General features: G+C 35.9%; 1 protein-coding gene across 1 annotated transcript in view; it reads right to left on the bottom strand.

Moving 5' to 3' along the window:
• The window catches only part of UBR5 (ubiquitin protein ligase E3 component n-recognin 5), a 74,182-nt gene that overhangs the window by 36,106 nt on the left and 20,931 nt on the right, over positions 1 to 17,145 (bottom strand). Inside the window, 12 exon segments of the mRNA XM_009277137.2 lie at positions 380 to 577; positions 1,497 to 1,651; positions 1,855 to 1,966; positions 2,062 to 2,205; positions 9,694 to 9,806; positions 11,389 to 11,498; positions 12,296 to 12,480; positions 13,333 to 13,450; positions 15,434 to 15,588; positions 16,339 to 16,449; positions 16,528 to 16,605; positions 16,608 to 16,652. Coding sequence (XP_009275412.1) covers positions 380 to 577; positions 1,497 to 1,651; positions 1,855 to 1,966; positions 2,062 to 2,205; positions 9,694 to 9,806; positions 11,389 to 11,498; positions 12,296 to 12,480; positions 13,333 to 13,450; positions 15,434 to 15,588; positions 16,339 to 16,449; positions 16,528 to 16,605; positions 16,608 to 16,652 — 1,524 coding nt within the window.

Below are 17,145 nucleotides of genomic sequence, written 5' to 3'. Positions count from 1 at the left end.
AAGTATTGAAGTATTGAAGTATTGCATTCACAAGAAAACAAGTTGTTGGATCCCTCAGAAAAACTGTGCACACATAAAACAAATAAAATTGTACACTGGTAGTATACATAAAATGTAACAGTTTTAAAAGTAATGCCTAAAAAGATATTACTAGTTAAAAGCCTGATACAGAAGCCATGCACCCCCAAAATGGATCTCTCACTTTACTACGTAAATTTGTTTGTGCTTTCATGTTTCTAAGAGAATCTTCTGTTGAAATTAATTTCTTTGAAATAGCGAAAATACAAATCGGTATGTAAACACAAAGCTGCTTTAAGCATAACTTTATAAAATCAAGAGAAAAAAAGCACATAATTCTGTAGTAAAGAAAATATTTTACCTCAACAGCCATAATGATAATAGCAGCTTTCTTTTTGATGGTCGAGTTAGCAGGAAGATTTGTTAAGGAATGAACACCCATTCCAAGACTACTAATAGGTGGAAGATCAAGCCAGTCAGGGTCTCGTATCCCACCCATACAATCTTTTGCCATTGGATAGATTGTACCATTTCCATCTCTAAGAATAATAGGAGATTCCTACATTTGGGAAAAAAGTTTTATCATTAAGTCTCCACAATTTATAAATATTATCCTTCCCAAAAGGTCCAGTTCTGCTTGACTGCCAACAATGACAACAGTTTACCTAAAATTCTCATTTACACTATTGTCTCCTATCATTACAAATGGCGCAGGATTAAGATACCAGATTCCCTTTCTCAAATGCCTGAAGTGTGCTTAATATAGTAAATACTATTAAAAGTTCTTCTTTATGATATACATTCATTACGAAACATTACCAATGAAACGTATAGTACCTATACTTTTAGCTTAGTTAAATGCTCCAAAGAAAGTTGAATATATTGAAATGAAACATTCAAATTCAGTTCTTTTGCCAAAAATGTTTCCTTCAACTATGTGTGTTTGTGGAAGTTACTAGAATGGTTTTGGTATTTTTTCTCAGCCCTCCTCATGGATGCCTGCACAGTGTAATCAAGCTGTATAATCAGATAAAATAAGATACTTAACATTGGATAGTAGAAAGAGTTGCACAAAACCTCGATATATCATTTTTAGTATCAAATACAGATTTTTTTTTTTTGTTAACATTTCCATTTATTCTCGAGTGGATTTTCATCTGATCCAATTCCAAAATATAGCTAGATAACAAGTTTACACTAACACAAGAACTACTCTGTCAAGTTTTTTCCCCCCTTTTTATCTTTTATTCAAGGTAGAATTTGAGTAAGATTATTAAAAGTGCTTAAGAGAGTTAGATTGCGATTCCCCTTGAGCCTGCAAAATATTAATGGTACCAGCAAGTCTTTCATAACCCGTTTGAAGAACTATTTCTTTGCCAGTCTTTGGAAAAGCCTTACAAAAGGTTGTACCATCCCATTCAAAGATGACCGAAGTGAAGTGCAGTGAGGTTAAATGATTGAGATATAAAACCACAAACCTGTCCAGCTGTAAAAATAGCAACACTTCTCTCATTCTGACCCAGGAATGCAATGCTGCTAGTAGGGAAATTATTTTCCTGTTCAGCCTTTCCTGTGGCAAGGTCAAATATGCAGTATCGAACCCAGTTCCCAGTTTTCAGAACAGCATGCACTCCTTCAAAGATACACGAAGAAAAAAGTTAATGTCTTTTACTGACAGCATCCAGTAAAAGAACTCCTAACTAAAGCACTTTTAAGAAATTACTTATATAAATGGAAACAACTGTTTATGTTAGTTTGACAGTAGTTGTTTTCCACTAGGAAGAGACAGGTAATAAAGGATCCAACAGAGTATCTTATGGGGTAAGTCCTACTCACCTTTTGAATCTACATTTACTGCTAGGATCTCTGTTTTTTCAGGAATACACAGCTTTTTAGGTGTCCTTTGAAAACAGTCAGGAACTTTTGGGGTTCCACCAGTTTTTACGACCTGAAAACATACGTAAAATTTTAAGATACAATTAAGCACACACTGCTGACATTTCAAAATACTGATTGTTTTCTCAATGTTTCACAAAGACATACCTGCAGTTCATCTATTCTGAGCAGCCTACAGTCTTGGAGGAGAGAAGAAGGATCAGGATCTGAATTAGAACTGCTCTGACAGTTTGCATTACTGGAGGTGCCTGGAAATTTCACAGCAACGTAGGCACCATCCACTTTTAGCACCTACAAGCAGAACACATTACAGTTTTACCAAAAGCTTTGAATAGAAACTGTTTTGGTTGATTTGCTTCAAAATAAACCAGACCTTTCTCAGGAAAAGAAAAAAGTTTACAACAGTCAGTGATAAAATTCTACAGCTTTTGGTCATTAGCCTTGTTGTTTTGCTAAAATTACTGAAGTCTTTAAAACTTGGATCTCTTCATGACTTCATAGGCATCCTGAATCAGATGAAAGGTCCCTCCATTTCAACATCCTATGTCCAACAGGAACCAACCCCAACTGACTAGAGAAGCTCCTACTGATACTTCCCTGGTATCTTTCCAGCTTCCACCCACTGGAAACAGCAGGACAACTTCATGTTTAACAGCCTGGATAGACCCTTATCTTATTAATTTGTCCAATCACTTTTGGAAATAAACACTATTCTTGTGGCAATGAGTTCCAAATATTAGCTAACAATTCAACAAAAAACATCTACACTGAGCCTCTTACTTCTTTAAGTGTCCGTTAGCTCTTGTACTACAAGACAGGAAATCTCTTTTTTTTTTTTTTTTGGCCCCATCCAAGAATTTTTAAAGCCTCTGTTGCAGAGCCTTAGTGCTCATTCCTCACGATGACTGTGCATAGTGGAAAAAAGAAGCGTTGGTTTATGGGTCTATTACCTGTCCCTTACACTCGATGATAAAGTTCTCCACTCAGTCCCTTAGGACTGAAAGATACAGACAAGTCTATCCAGACTTACTTCATGCACCTGTGTCTTTCTCTGCCCTCCAAGGAAATGGAAGTTATTCAACCCCACACTGACACAGTCATTTCTGAGACTGTAAGCCTCTCTAAAGAGTTGCTGCCATGCATATCTAATCAGAACTGTCAAAACAGGTTTCCTTGATATAGAAACATCTTATGCTATCACCAAACAGCAAGGCCCTTTGAGTTTCCAGCTGAGACCATAATTTTCTCAAAAGGAAAACAAAGCTATACCTTTTCTACAAAAAAAAAGAAAAATTTTTTTTTTTTTTTTTTGGCCCCATCCAAGAATTTTTAAAGCCTCTGTTGCAGAGCCTTAGTGCTCATTCCTCACGATGACTGTGCATAGTGGAAAAAAGAAGCGTTGGTTTATGGGTCTATTACCTGTCCCTTACACTCGATGATAAAGTTCTCCACTCAGTCCCTTAGGACTGAAAGATACAGACAAGTCTATCCAGACTTACTTCATGCACCTGTGTCTTTCTCTGCCCTCCAAGGAAATGGAAGTTATTCAACCCCACACTGACACAGTCATTTCTGAGACTGTAAGCCTCTCTAAAGAGTTGCTGCCATGCATATCTAATCAGAACTGTCAAAACAGGTTTCCTTGATATAGAAACATCTTATGCTATCACCAAACAGCAAGGCCCTTTGAGTTTCCAGCTGAGACCATAATTTTCTCAAAAGGAAAACAAAGCTACGCAGGAAGGGGGCAGGGGGAAGGACAGACAATGTTTTAATTTTGAGTAGAAATAAGATCTCGGTATGCTCTCAGTCTTGATCAAAACTAGATATGGGCAACTGTCAATCTTGATTAGGCCCTAATTTCTCAATAGTTTCTACACAGAAAGTGCTTACAAAGCAATATTAAAGATCTAGATGTAATCAACTTTATATAAAACATCCCTGACCTCTCAAATTTTCAAGATATTGTAGGTAATAAAAATCCAGGCATTCCCATATTTCTCTCAATTTCTCTAGCTAGGTGCAGCCTATCAAGCATGCCAGAGAAAAGGATATATTGACAAATATGAAAGTATTAGCAGATTTTTTGTAACAAAGATTATTGTGCATAGAGTCAGAGCACTTGCTCCCCATACACTGAAACTTCAGTCTAGCAGCAGAGTTCCTAGTTCTAGTAGTAGAGCATCACTGACGGCTGTAAGGATACTACCCCAAAATTTCAAAATTCAGACCTCGTCAAAAGATTAATGAACATTAACTCTGATCTAGACTATACAAGGACGGATTTCTGTTGAGACTTGCAAGACAACACTCTAGACAAAAATCACGATTTGGTCAAAAAAATTAATCAAGGTACCTTAAAAACATCTAAATGTAATCAGACTAACTTATAAGCCTGAAATCACATGCCAATGGTTTGACCACAGCTTCTAGTCTGACATGTAGAATTTATTTTTTTTTTAATGACTAAATGTTGCTACAAAAGCTTTGTAAATCTGGGCTGCTTCTGAAAACAGAAGATTCTAAATGGTCAATGTCTAGCAGGGCATATGATACCTTGTTTATGAAGTTTCAAATTTATAATCTGGGGGGGTGGGAGGAAGAAACACACCTTAAGAAAAGGCACAATCCCCAAATATTTAACATATCCTATCTCCATAACTAAAAGTTTTCTTCTACATGCTTTCTGGCTGCTCTTAGTGATATCACCTACACCACTTTTCACTTACATCACTTTTCATGTGTTCAAAGAAATGCTGACAGTTTTTAAAGTGCTGGAACTCTATGGTGACTCTTTCAGGGTCCACATGCCAAATATTTTTTTCTTTCCCATTTTGTGGTTCAAGAAGAAAATAATCTATCTTTAAAAACTGGAAAATATGTTTATTAAGATTTGGTTGAGAAGAAATTCACCTCTTCAAAGGGTAACTAAAATGCAGCTCTTGAGTTAAACAGTTACTACTACGGCTATTGGCTGTTACACAGAAAGAAAATAAAACTATCCATTGATGTAGCAAGCAACTAGGAGCTTGAGTGAAACACTTGATAGCGATTGTACATAGAAAGCTCCAAAGCAGAGATGTGGTTTAACGGGCTGGCACTAAACAAGATAAATAAGCAACATCAACATTCCTCTTTAATCGAAATTATAGAAGTCTGAATTCATTGAAAAATGCATTAACAAAAATAAAATGCAAGAGCTTAAAGGATTTAGATGGTTTAGCTTACAAAGCTAATGTACTTAAACTGTTCATACTGCTAATGCAAAAGTTTCATCAATTAGAAACAAGCATTTTTACAGAACTACATATACAGTGTTTGCCTTATTAGGACTAAATTAAAAGAACTGAATCAAACAAATGAAAAAAGCAAGCAACAAAATGGAAGTTTAAGGATTTTTTTCCAAAAGCAAAATACCTTTTAGAGCATTTTCAACTACAGGATAATGAGATCTGATCTTTCTTTTTAATGGAAGAAAAAATTGAATTGATAAACTGAAAGACGAACATACTTGTTATCTGCTTTACCCTTAACCCATTGCCACACTCCTTTAAACCATAATGCCAAAGCACACTGATTAGCAGAAACCATTCAACTGAAGTCCCTTCCTCAAAAGGAAGTGGAGGCAGGTCCTGAGCCCCGCTTCTCCTCCCCTGTTCCCTCTTATGGTTGTTAATTTAAAATCACATTAACAATAGGCTGAGTAGCCTCTAAAAATAACAAAGTTGACTACCAGCACTTGAGCCTTTCAGAAGCAAACCTGTTTGGATCCACTGATAATCTGTAGAATCTTTCCCTCTCCAGAATCACCATATTCTCTCTCAAGACACAGCAGCAGAAGACCAGGGAAAATACATTTTTTTATTTCTTATCTAATCTCCTTGTTGGAATGGGAGAAATTTCAACATCACAGAAAAGGTTTCTACCTCTACTCTCCAAGTAGAATGAGCACTTCCAAAGAAACACTGACAAATTTTTTAAAATATTCAACTTCCAAGGATTAAAAACAGATTCCTAATAGGGATTAGGTAACTGTTCTGGGACTATATCCAGCCTGAGCTCGTTCAACTTATCCTTCTCACTGGAAGGCTTCAATCTCAGACAGAAATCAAACAAAAACTAAAAAGTTCAAGTTACTGACTGAAATAATACAATGCAAAGTACAAGTTAAAGAACAAACTACTCAATCCAAATTTATGTTTCACAAAATCCCTACGACTTGATTAGCTTTCTGGGCATAGGAACTGCAAAACTGGTAATACACAGAAGTCTCACCTGACTGAGGATAACTTTGATGAACAGAAGCAGTTTGGGGAGGCCTTGGACACTGCCAATGGAAAGCCTCAGACCAAAATGAACCGCAGCTGCCAAAGAAGAAAAAAGCAGCTCCAACCCAGGTTCCCTACCCTTTTGTTCTAACAGTGGTTCCAGATACCATTTAAGTCATTCCAGAAGAGGAGATCCAGAAGCTAATGTGGATAAGTAGAATATCCCAAAGTGCATGGGATGGACAAAACCAGCTTCTATTCCTCTGATACCAGTGAGCAGTAACAAAGGCTTATTTCAGCCCATATCTTTTCTAAACAACACTGAAAGAAGACTCCATCAGATTTCTCACCAATGCAGACAACAGAAGAGACAAGTGACAGGCTTTTTCATTCCATCAGTCTTCCATTAGGTGGATAATCTTATAATCATTACCTCCTCCATCTAATGACAGACTTGGAGGAATAAAGGCTTAGTTTTGTTCCAAGCCCATGAAGGATTTAAATTGAAATGAGATTGGAAGATAATACATTCCAAGGAGAAAGATTACTAAATCCAAGAGTATATCTAGCAGACTTCTGCTTTCTTCATTTCTTTCAAGACTCCCCCAACATAAGAACTTCTGCACTCTTGCCACACTCTCTGGTCATTTGTTGCTTTGGCACCATACACAATCCACATTTACGAAGCAGTGTGTAAAATGCTGGTTGTACGATGTACTAGTATCAGAATAAAACCACAAGCAGTCATCTTAGGTCTTAGCACTCAGGGGAGGGCTGTTACTATATCAAGATCAGTAAGAGCCCAGAGAGAAACAGGCGTGTTAGAACTCGACACCATCTACCTGCCCACCGTTCTACAAATGGAACACAACAGTGGTCTAGGAAGGATTTTAACCAAGCACTTTTTGGAGACATTATGAAGTTGTTGCATACATCCAAAAGTACAGGAACACAAATTTTCCAGAAACAAAATTATTTCAGGAACACAGGCTGAGCATCAGTAAATCTGAACCCCCTTACTATCTCTAAATTCCACCTCCTGAAACCTATGTGAACAATTCTTTTTTGTGTAAAACAAAGAATTATCTAAATATTTTTAAAAGGTGGCATACATTTTGACAGAAGCTCACGGCTATCATACTTTATTCACTTTATTCTAAAGAATATAAATGTTCAAAATTACAGATGCTCTTGCAGGTAAAAGGACAGAAATAATTTTTTTGTTCCTCTTACTACTTCAGATCTGAATCATTACATAAGGCAAGATTTTTGGCCTCACAGATCAATTAGTTTAGTCCAATTGACTTCATGTTGTGCTCAAAAAACATCCGCCAAATTACCAGTGTGTACTTCTCAGACGTCCTAATATTCACATGCTCCATAACCACGTATTTTACTCGATGACAGCACTTTGAGAGAAGCTAAGTGTTGCTCTATTGACACCACGCTTTGTAACATCAAGTACTTAAAACAGTGCTTCAAAGCCTTTCCAGTTTTCTGAAACACCAAAGGTTAACAAATTCCCAGGTTACATAGGAATAGTATATTCTCATGCAGGATGCTCATGCCACTGGAGGAGGAGGCCATCCGTACCAATACAAAGATTTGACTTTTTAGAATGACATTCAGTAAACAAAAGACCATGGAAGACCAAATGAAGGTATATCTGGGTGGACTCTAAAAGGGTAGGACTTCTTAACCCATGAAGTCTTAAGAGCCCAAACCCATATGACTATGTTTTTGCAGTCTGAACCTCTGCACGCATTCAAAAATTATATATGCACAGAACAGCCAGATTGTTCAGAATTCAAATCCTCTTTGTGCTTAATTCAGCTCACAACAAGCTAAATTACAAACATTACTGTTGTACAATGAACAACATTAGCTATTCCGGAGCCTGTAGGAAAACACTGCAAAGACTAACCCTTCCACAGACTGAGGTGCCTCCAGTCTTTTTCATACAATCACATAACTGATCCAAATTACAAACAGAACATAAACAGGGCATAAACTGTATTTCTGTCTTTAACCTGGACACCACTAGGCAAAAAATTTTTATGGTTTTATCTGCTGGATTCTACCTAAACTCTAAAGATAAAATGTTACAAAACTGTAAAAGGAGAAAAGTGAATGACCATATGCATCACTGGAAAAGGACAGCATGCTTTGTATAGAAAAAAAAAAAGCAGCTTTGCCATAAACGACTGATACAGAATAGACCCAGCACCAATAACTCTATTCAGAAGACAGCCCACTTACTGGTTTTAGCAATTCAGTGAAAATACCAACATATAAAAATTCAAGCTCTTCTATATTTATTATAGTGTTTCTTTTATTTTTTTATATATATATATATATGTATGATGCAGCACACAAAGACAGACACCTTTACAACTGTATACAGAAATAGTAAAACAGTCTCTGTCCTGAAAATCTTAGGATCTAAAACGGGAAGGACAGATAAAGACAACAGGGGCTTTCCCAAAGTTGGTATGAGAGGCAAACAATGGTTTCAGCGACTTCAACTAGCTCTCAAAAACTCATTTACAGAAACTGAAGTGTTTCAATGAATTAAGTTGCTCCATATTCCCTTTTGCAGAAATGACCAAAACTTGATAATGAAAATTCATTGTGGGCCTCCTCCTTTCAAAGATAGTGCTCAAGGCAAATCTTCCACTCCTGCACAAGTAAACACATTAGGGATGCAAGTAAAATAACTCTGAATGAATCCAGCTGCCTTCTGTTGGACAATTATTTCCTCTTCTGGTAACTTTTTTTTTTTTTTAATCTTCTATGGATGAAGTAGAAAGCAATCCAACATTTTCATTTTGTGGAAAACCTTTATTGGCTTTCCTGTTGCTCTTATTTTTGAAAAGCATAGCAGAGAACTGTCTAGATGACCTAATCCCTCCTAACATCGCACAACAATGCCAATGGAGAAACAAGTATTTTCCTCACAGCACTCTTAGTCAGAGCAAAGGTTTACTAGAGAGAAAATGAAAAAATTACAAGGACCAAACAAACAGATTTTCTGGAGTAATAAGTCAAATAACTTTATATTCATATTAATGAAGCATGTAATTTCTAATCAAAACACTTCTGTTCTTCGGTTGCTAGAACATGAGATTCACCCAAACATTCAGCTGATGTGTATGTAAAAGTCAGTCACAACACGTGTAACTCTTCACAATCTCACTGGCCATGTGGGAGCTATTGCTCAAATCACCAAAAATAATCTTTTGGATAAAACCACACCTGCTTTTCTTCATATTGTGGTTCAACTTAAAGTGCCCGAATGTTTTAAGATTCACCACGTTTTATTCATAACACATTCAGTCTATTACTATCATTGTGTTATGGACAAATGAAAATGCTACAAAAGTCATACTAGTCGGAAACATTCTCAAGCATCCCCAAAACTATGATTCTTTTAACACTTAGCTTATCTAAAAGGAAAAACTTTTTTTTCCTCCTTCCCCAAAGGTGGTGGGACAGCATATTTTAGACAAACCTTGCCAACAGGAACATTCTTAACGTCTTCCACAAACACAACTTCCCTCAGAGACCACTGCTCTTCATTCACTTTCTCCTCCTCTTTTGGGGCAGGAGTAGATCGTCGTCGCTCTAAGACAAAAAAGTTATTACCAAAAAAAAAAAAAAAAAAAAAAAGACTTGAAATATTTAATCAAAGCATCAAAATGCAATGTTCAGTAAACACCAAACCTTTCCCCCAAAAAAGATTATCAACAGTCAAATCTAAAAACTAACAAGAGGTTAACAAGAATCTGACTTCAAAAGTCAGAGCTACCTAACAGTATACCATGCCACTTTCATGTTTTTCTATGAAATTAGCACTAATAAAGCCTATCTGATAAACAAAGCAATTTTTAAGGACATTTAAGCAAAATAATTCAAATACAAGAAATGTTTTGGCAGGGCTCAGATATTCATGCTGTAAGTAAAAAGACTGACATCGTAAGACCCTTCATTCAGACCTGCTACAGTGCTTTATATCACCCTTACAAGAAGTCTGCTTGTCCACTAGGTATGGATTTTTTGGTAAACATCTAGAAGAGTAGTAAATGAGGCAGAAGATAGCTATTTGGGCTAATAGCAATTGCAATACAGTTAGATTTGCTGCAAAGACATTATCTGAACAGTAACTGTAGTACACTCAGGATCAAGTTTAAATACGTAACATGGCTAAATTAGCACTGACAACAACATTTAATCTCCTGAATTGAGTATATAGTATAATTAATATTATCAACATCTTTAAAGTAAGAAGCAGAGAACTTCTAAGCTGTGAAGTTAACTTCAAACACTAGTTCAAAATCCCAAGCAAAGTTATAATGGGAACAGTGAAAAATTACAGTTGAAAGAACTGCAAAAGAGAAGAAATCAGTAGCAAAAGACTCTACTAGTAAAATTAATCAGTACTGCAGATCTGAGCATACGAGATTCTCAGTCACTGAATCAGGCCATTTGATTCTCTAGGTGAACGCTTCTTAAAACTGCAATATGTGAACAATTAGAAGAAACAGGAGCAGAGAGATTTCTTCAAATGATGGCATTGTAATTCACCCTTTATAAATGTATAGGTTTAAAAGGAGAAAAAAAATGCTTAAGAGGTCAGTTACACGAATTCTAATGCAGCCTTTGAGGTTTTTAAGTACAACTTGTACTATAAAACTTTTCTCACTGCTTTTGTATGTTAGTAAAGAATGCCTAGTTTTAGACGTACTATGTAATAGATGATGAACTACTGCTTTATGCACTGAAGTTCACCTGCAAGGCAACCTGTGCAAGAACAGCTTAATCTTGAACTTGTTTTGGAAAATTCCTTTTAACTTCTGGGCTGTAAAGAAATTCACTATCACATTGCAATTAAACATAAACAGCTTTATCTTCAGACTTCCTCTTGATAACCTCCTGAAAGATACTTTTGATTCTGAGAACTAAGTGTTATGCTTGCTTAGATACACCTTACATCAAGTAGTCACTGCTTATACTAACATTTAAATTTAACACTGACAATTCACTGATTATCTGAAGTCTGTTACAAAAGCCTTCACATATATTGCAGTTCAGACTGAAAGACCAAAAAGGATTCTGAAATTAGTACAGAATCTTTGTAGAACTGCCTTTTATGAAAACTTCTTATCTACACATACTTTCATGTTACTATGAGCTACACATTACTTACTATATGGCATCGATGCACTGCTTGCTATTGAAGACGCATCACTACAAGTGGAAGCTGGGGATGGCGGAGGACCCATCTCAGTTTTCACTGGTTCCTGTTTGCTTTCAGGTCTAGAATAAAAGGTGTTACTTAGAATGAAGAAAGAAAAAGGTGAAATCTGTTCCATGACAATGGGCAAAGTGTCAGTGTGTCCCAGCCATGTTCCTTTAATAATACTTTAATGAAATAACTCCATACTTGCAAACAACCATCCTAACTGACAAGGCTATACATCTGATGTTGGGAATGGTGCTACACTGCTTAATCAGGGATTAGCTTTATAACATTAACTGAGCATAGATACAATATTACAGAAACTAAATATCCTCAGATGTGCTTCATTTGAAGACAGGAAGAATTATTACCTTTATACAGCAACCTGAAACTCTAGAACTGCTAAACTTTTTCAAGCTTTTCTTGAAACGGTTTAAATCTGTTTTAAGAAACATTTAAATGGCAATTGTCAACCAATGATTTTTTTTTCAAACTATGGAGGGGCTGAAACAGGTCTCTCAATGCCATGAAGAAGGGCCTGAAAACAGTTAGTTCCATAACAAAACCACTTTCAGTTATTCGAATATAAAATCTTGGAGACTTTATGAAAAACTGCAGGAAAGTCTTCATTTAATATTCCTTCTGCATTTCACATTTCCATAGTGGTTTCGCACAACTGAGACGCCTTTCCTGCAGTAAGCATTTCTGCACATTTAGCAGAGTTTACAAGAAAGCTAGAATCTTATGAAGAAGGCAAAAAGTTCAAACTGATAAAAACCCGACCTTCCTTCTTTTCAATTTTTAATCAATCACCAATTCAAGAGAATATGCAATAAAGGTGCTGTGTGTATGCATGTGTGTTCTCAACACTTACTTTGCCTCAGTAGTTTTGCTAGCTTTCTCCATGTTTTTCAAGCTCTCGGGTGACCGAAGCTGAAATCGACAGCTGTCATTCATGTTCCAAACAGATTCCATTAACACACCCACTTTAGGAATTCCAGCACTGATTGAAAAAGCAACTGCTCCAGCATGATAGAGGGGGTTATTTCTTAAACACACCTACAGATAGAAATATTTATTTCTATGAGAACAATAGATTATACTGAGGGAAATCACATATGCATGCATTTTCTTGGTGACATATATAGTAGCCAAAAAATAAGAAAACTTATGGAACTAGGTGAAGAGGAAAGTCAGCATGATGTACTATGCACTTTGCTAGGAAAAAAAAGGCTGTTGTGCAATTCACAGCTGAAAGCAACACCTTTAGCAGTGCAACTGTTTAATATATAGCATTTAGATGCTCAACCACAAAAGGAACAATTCACATAATAACACAGACTCATCCCAGAGTTGATTAGAATGGACTGGGAACCAAAAGAAGTGTGGTCCCTGGGAAGGAGCTGTTTTGTCTCATACTAGTTCTAATACTAATCACAAAAAGAATCCTACACCTCTGTATCAGCTATTAACCTTTTTGGTAAAGGCTTTAAACCAAAGGCCTATCCCACTGCATAAATAAATCAAACCCAGACTCTAATATTGCAGGCACTTAAATGCCAAATCATTTACAAAGTTATGTGCTCTACTGAGAATCGTATTTCCCTACTTACTTTCTCTCAAAATGCAGAATCAGTAGGTAAGTTAAAACAGAAGTACTTTATATGAGTACAGCTTGTTCCTCCATGTTTGCAGCAATAATCATACTTGTAAAACAACACCACCACTAACAGGACACATCAATTTACAGTCATATAATTAAAACATACTATTTTAATTCCATATTATTGATACAACTTTTGTGCATAACAAGAATAGAACCTAATTTGTTTTGGTTTGGTTTTTTTAAGAGCAGGCTGTAAGCTCATCATATAGCACTGTAAAAATGCCACTTGCGACAGTTGCACTTGCCTGGGTTCCAACAGTTATGTTTGGCATAGAGGAGATACCAGCACTAGACTTCGGCTTTTTATTTTTTGCTCTGGCCTTTTCTAGCATTTTCTTCCTTTGGCTGAAAGGAACTACACCCCTGTGGAAAAATGCATATTATTTAAAAAAAGGCTATGAAAGAAAGGCTTTGTTTGTAACTTTGAACAGTTTATTCCTTCTGCTTAATGTAGTCATGATCAAACATACAAGCCTCTGTGCCACCTTCTCCAAAATCTCAAAGCAGTGGAGAAATGAAGTCTTTTTCTATATTCACCCCCACTTTCCAAATTCATCTCAACTGGCCAATTTATTAGGAGGAGGAAGAGGGAGAGCACGTAAGACATGTCACTGCCAAATGGCTTTCCTTCTAGTCCAAAATGCTGCAAGACCTCTGTCATAGATGGTATGCTCCAGTCACAGCTTTCAAGTTGTGGGTTGTCCCCTCTGAACTCGAGGATATCTTTCCCATGACTAGTGATAATTTCCAGGATTTGCAGTCACTGGGGAACAGGATAAGCTTTTTTGTTTTAGAATTCTAAAAGCCTCACTTCTCTCTCTGGGGACATAGCTGAAGGAGTCTAGGACTCTTATGAGAGACTTAAGCTGCAAGAGGGGAAAAAAGGACTCTTCTTTTGTAATTGGATCCACTCAGTTTAGCTGAAAATAACGCCTACGTACACAGTTAAGCATGCTTATTATTTTGATACTTCCTTTTTAGTCAGTGGATTATAGAGTTAGATGCTTTTATTTGAAAACCTCCTTCATGTTAAGTAAAATATGAAAAGCATCAGTCCTGTGCAACACTGGAAATTGAAATCCTGTCTAGTGTACTACAGACCATTGTAACTAAGGATATTAATAGTAACAGAAGCTTCTATCTACATCAATCTGATTAACATAAAATCACCACTACTGACATTTAACTCCTCCCAGAAAGAATGTGTTGGTTAACAAATAAATTGCTTTCAAAGATTACATATAAATGCTAATAATACTTTTTATATATTACACTGATTATTCTAAAAGCAGTAAAGATGGCAGGTTCTAATAGCCAGGTATCTCTAATGTTACGGCTTATTAGTTTCTACACTAAGAGTAATTACTCGAAGTGAGGTATGTCAGCCGTGACATAACAAAAGGGCCAAGAACCAGAGAGCTGTAATTTTGAGATTTGGAACTAGAAGTTAGAATAAAATACCTCTGTGTTTAAGTTTACAAGCCTAGCTACAATTCTACTTAAATATTTTCCAGAGAGTTATCAGAATTTAACGAGAAAGCTGTTTCATAGAATCAATTTTCAATGCTCTGATTTCCAACTCATCAGCAAGTCTTTAACTCATCCATGCCTAAAAGCTACTTGAGCTTTGGGCATGATATGTAATGCAACGACTCCTGACACACTGACAAAAATAATGCATACTGACAATGCATTAGTAACATTCAATGAATTCACTCAAATTAGAAATTCATTTGAGCTCTTTTGGGAGTGTTATTTTTGAGGGTTTGGGGGTTTTTGGGTGTGTTGTTCTTTTTAAAACATAGGCTTCTTAATTATCAAATTGTTAGTTAAAATATTTTAACTCACATTTCATATTTTGCAATGTTTAAAAGTGTTATATTTTAACAACAAGCTCCAGAGGGAGCATCTGATGTTATTCCTCCCATCTTTACCATTGGGACCACAAACTAACAGACCAAATTTTCTAACAGAGCCTGCCAGAAGAATGTGGACCTCATATGTGGGTAAGTTTGTTCCATATTTATAATCTGAAAAAGGCCTGAAAGGCATAAAGAAGGTTATTCTCTGATACTGTGTAGTGCTGATATATCTGAATGCTAAAGCATGTATACACATCTCCTAAAAGAATAACCTCATTCTCTTAAAGATGTTATAATTGGATCCAAAAGCTTTAGGCATTAAAGAAGAGAATAAATATACTTTAAAAAGGGAACCTAAGCTCAAGTGCAGAGTTACAGAACTCAACAACTGTGGTTCAGTAGTTTTGCAATGCCTCTCAGAGCCAAGGACATGAAGACATCCAGTGGATCTACACTGTTGTACATAAACACAGTATTTACTTACCACCAATACAAGTTGTTCTCTAGTTGAGCACAAGTATAAAGAGCACAACAATGTAAAGAAACAATCCGTTCTCCCTGAAGCTCCGAGTATGTCTGTGCAGTGTGTTCTAATTTAGAAGCTACAGAGCTTAAAGTTTCATCTACCCACGTAGCAACCTAAGGGAGAAGGAAAGAAAGGAACAGAGAAGGTAGGGTGGAAAAAAGAAAAAGAAAAGTTGCACCTCAGTTGCACCTTTAATGTAGTATTTACTGGTTTTGAAAGGAAAAAAAACCAAACACAAAACAAAAAACAATTATTCCCTTTGGGATTTTATCCCCTACCACCTTTTCTTTCTCCAGAAAAGAGCTATTCAGGATTTTTTTTTCATCTATTTCCAGTCCCCAACAAAAAACAAAAAAGGTAAAAAAAAATACAGAGAGGTGTCATAAAAATACTTCAACAAGTGCATATACTTTACCAAATCAGTTTCAAGTAAACTTTTAAATGGGCAAAAAAACCATATTTAGATAACTTACTTTACAGCACTAAAAGCTTCAATGCCCTTAGATTTTCTAGTAAATATATACAGAACATTAACAAGCGTCTCTATTCTTAAATCAGTGTCAGTTTCTACTGTAACAGCAAAAAGTCAAGTATTCAAGATAATCAAGTAAAACAGGTATCTTTTCACTGTTTCAGCTGTAAATCTGCCAGATTTTTTTTTTTCCTTTTTGCATTTTTACAAAACACCAGTTGGGTTTCTGTTTTGGTTTTACATCTGTATAGAGGAAAAGAAGTGGAATGAACAAACAAATCAAGTACTTTCTACTACTGATGAAGCTGAAGAATCATCTTCTCTACAATATACTGCAAGTAACTGAAAACAACAGCTTTGTCAAATTCAGCAACCAGCACACATCTCATACCTTGTTATTTTCAGTGGCAACAGTTGCTCTAATACTATTTGCAGAAAGGAGCACTATCTTTTCATTGGTTAATCCCAAGAACATGGCTCGTGGATGATGTAGTGAAGGATTCTTTGGAAACAAAAAAATATTTTAGATATTCAAACATATAAATCATTCTGAAGGTAAGCATTTAAAGATGTACAGTACCTGTGCGTTTCTGTAAGGCTCTGATTCACTCCACTTCCATTGATAGAGTTCTCCTTTACTGCTAACAGCCACCCAGCCACGAGCTCAGAATACAGAGCTCCGATAGAAATAAACTTTGTTCCATCCTACAAATACAGAAATACGAACTCTAAGACAGCAATATTATAAATATATATAAATATATAAATGCAAAAAAATGAACTTGTAACTGTTACGTTTTTTTCGGAGTTCCCATGAATCTTGAACTTGAAAATAAAGATATATCCAGCTTGTCTCAAGCTCAGCATGCCCTCAAACAAACACACACACAAAAAAGCATTATTGCTTCTGACAGAGTGAGGGAAGAAAGAAATTGATATTATTTTCCTGAACTTTAGCAATAACATATACATGGCAATTAACTACAACAGTTTATTAAGAACTTCCACAATATTTTAAGAACATAACACTGCTCACAGAATTAAAGACGGGAAGATCTCTTGACTTCTGACATTTTAAAAAAAAAGTTTCTCTCTAAAATTCTGGCTTTTTGAAATGAACAAAAAAGTAAAATAATTCCATTATCCCATTCCTAAGTATACTCATGAAGATATCTTCCAACTACCTGAGAAATCATTT

Source organism: Aptenodytes forsteri, unplaced genomic scaffold (assembly GCF_000699145.1).
Source record: "Aptenodytes forsteri isolate BGI_AS27 unplaced genomic scaffold, ASM69914v1 Scaffold145, whole genome shotgun sequence".
NCBI classification, from domain to species: domain Eukaryota; kingdom Metazoa; phylum Chordata; class Aves; order Sphenisciformes; family Spheniscidae; genus Aptenodytes; species Aptenodytes forsteri.
The sequence above is the reverse complement of the archived record's forward strand: the minus strand, read 5'-3'. Positions and strand labels throughout refer to the sequence as shown.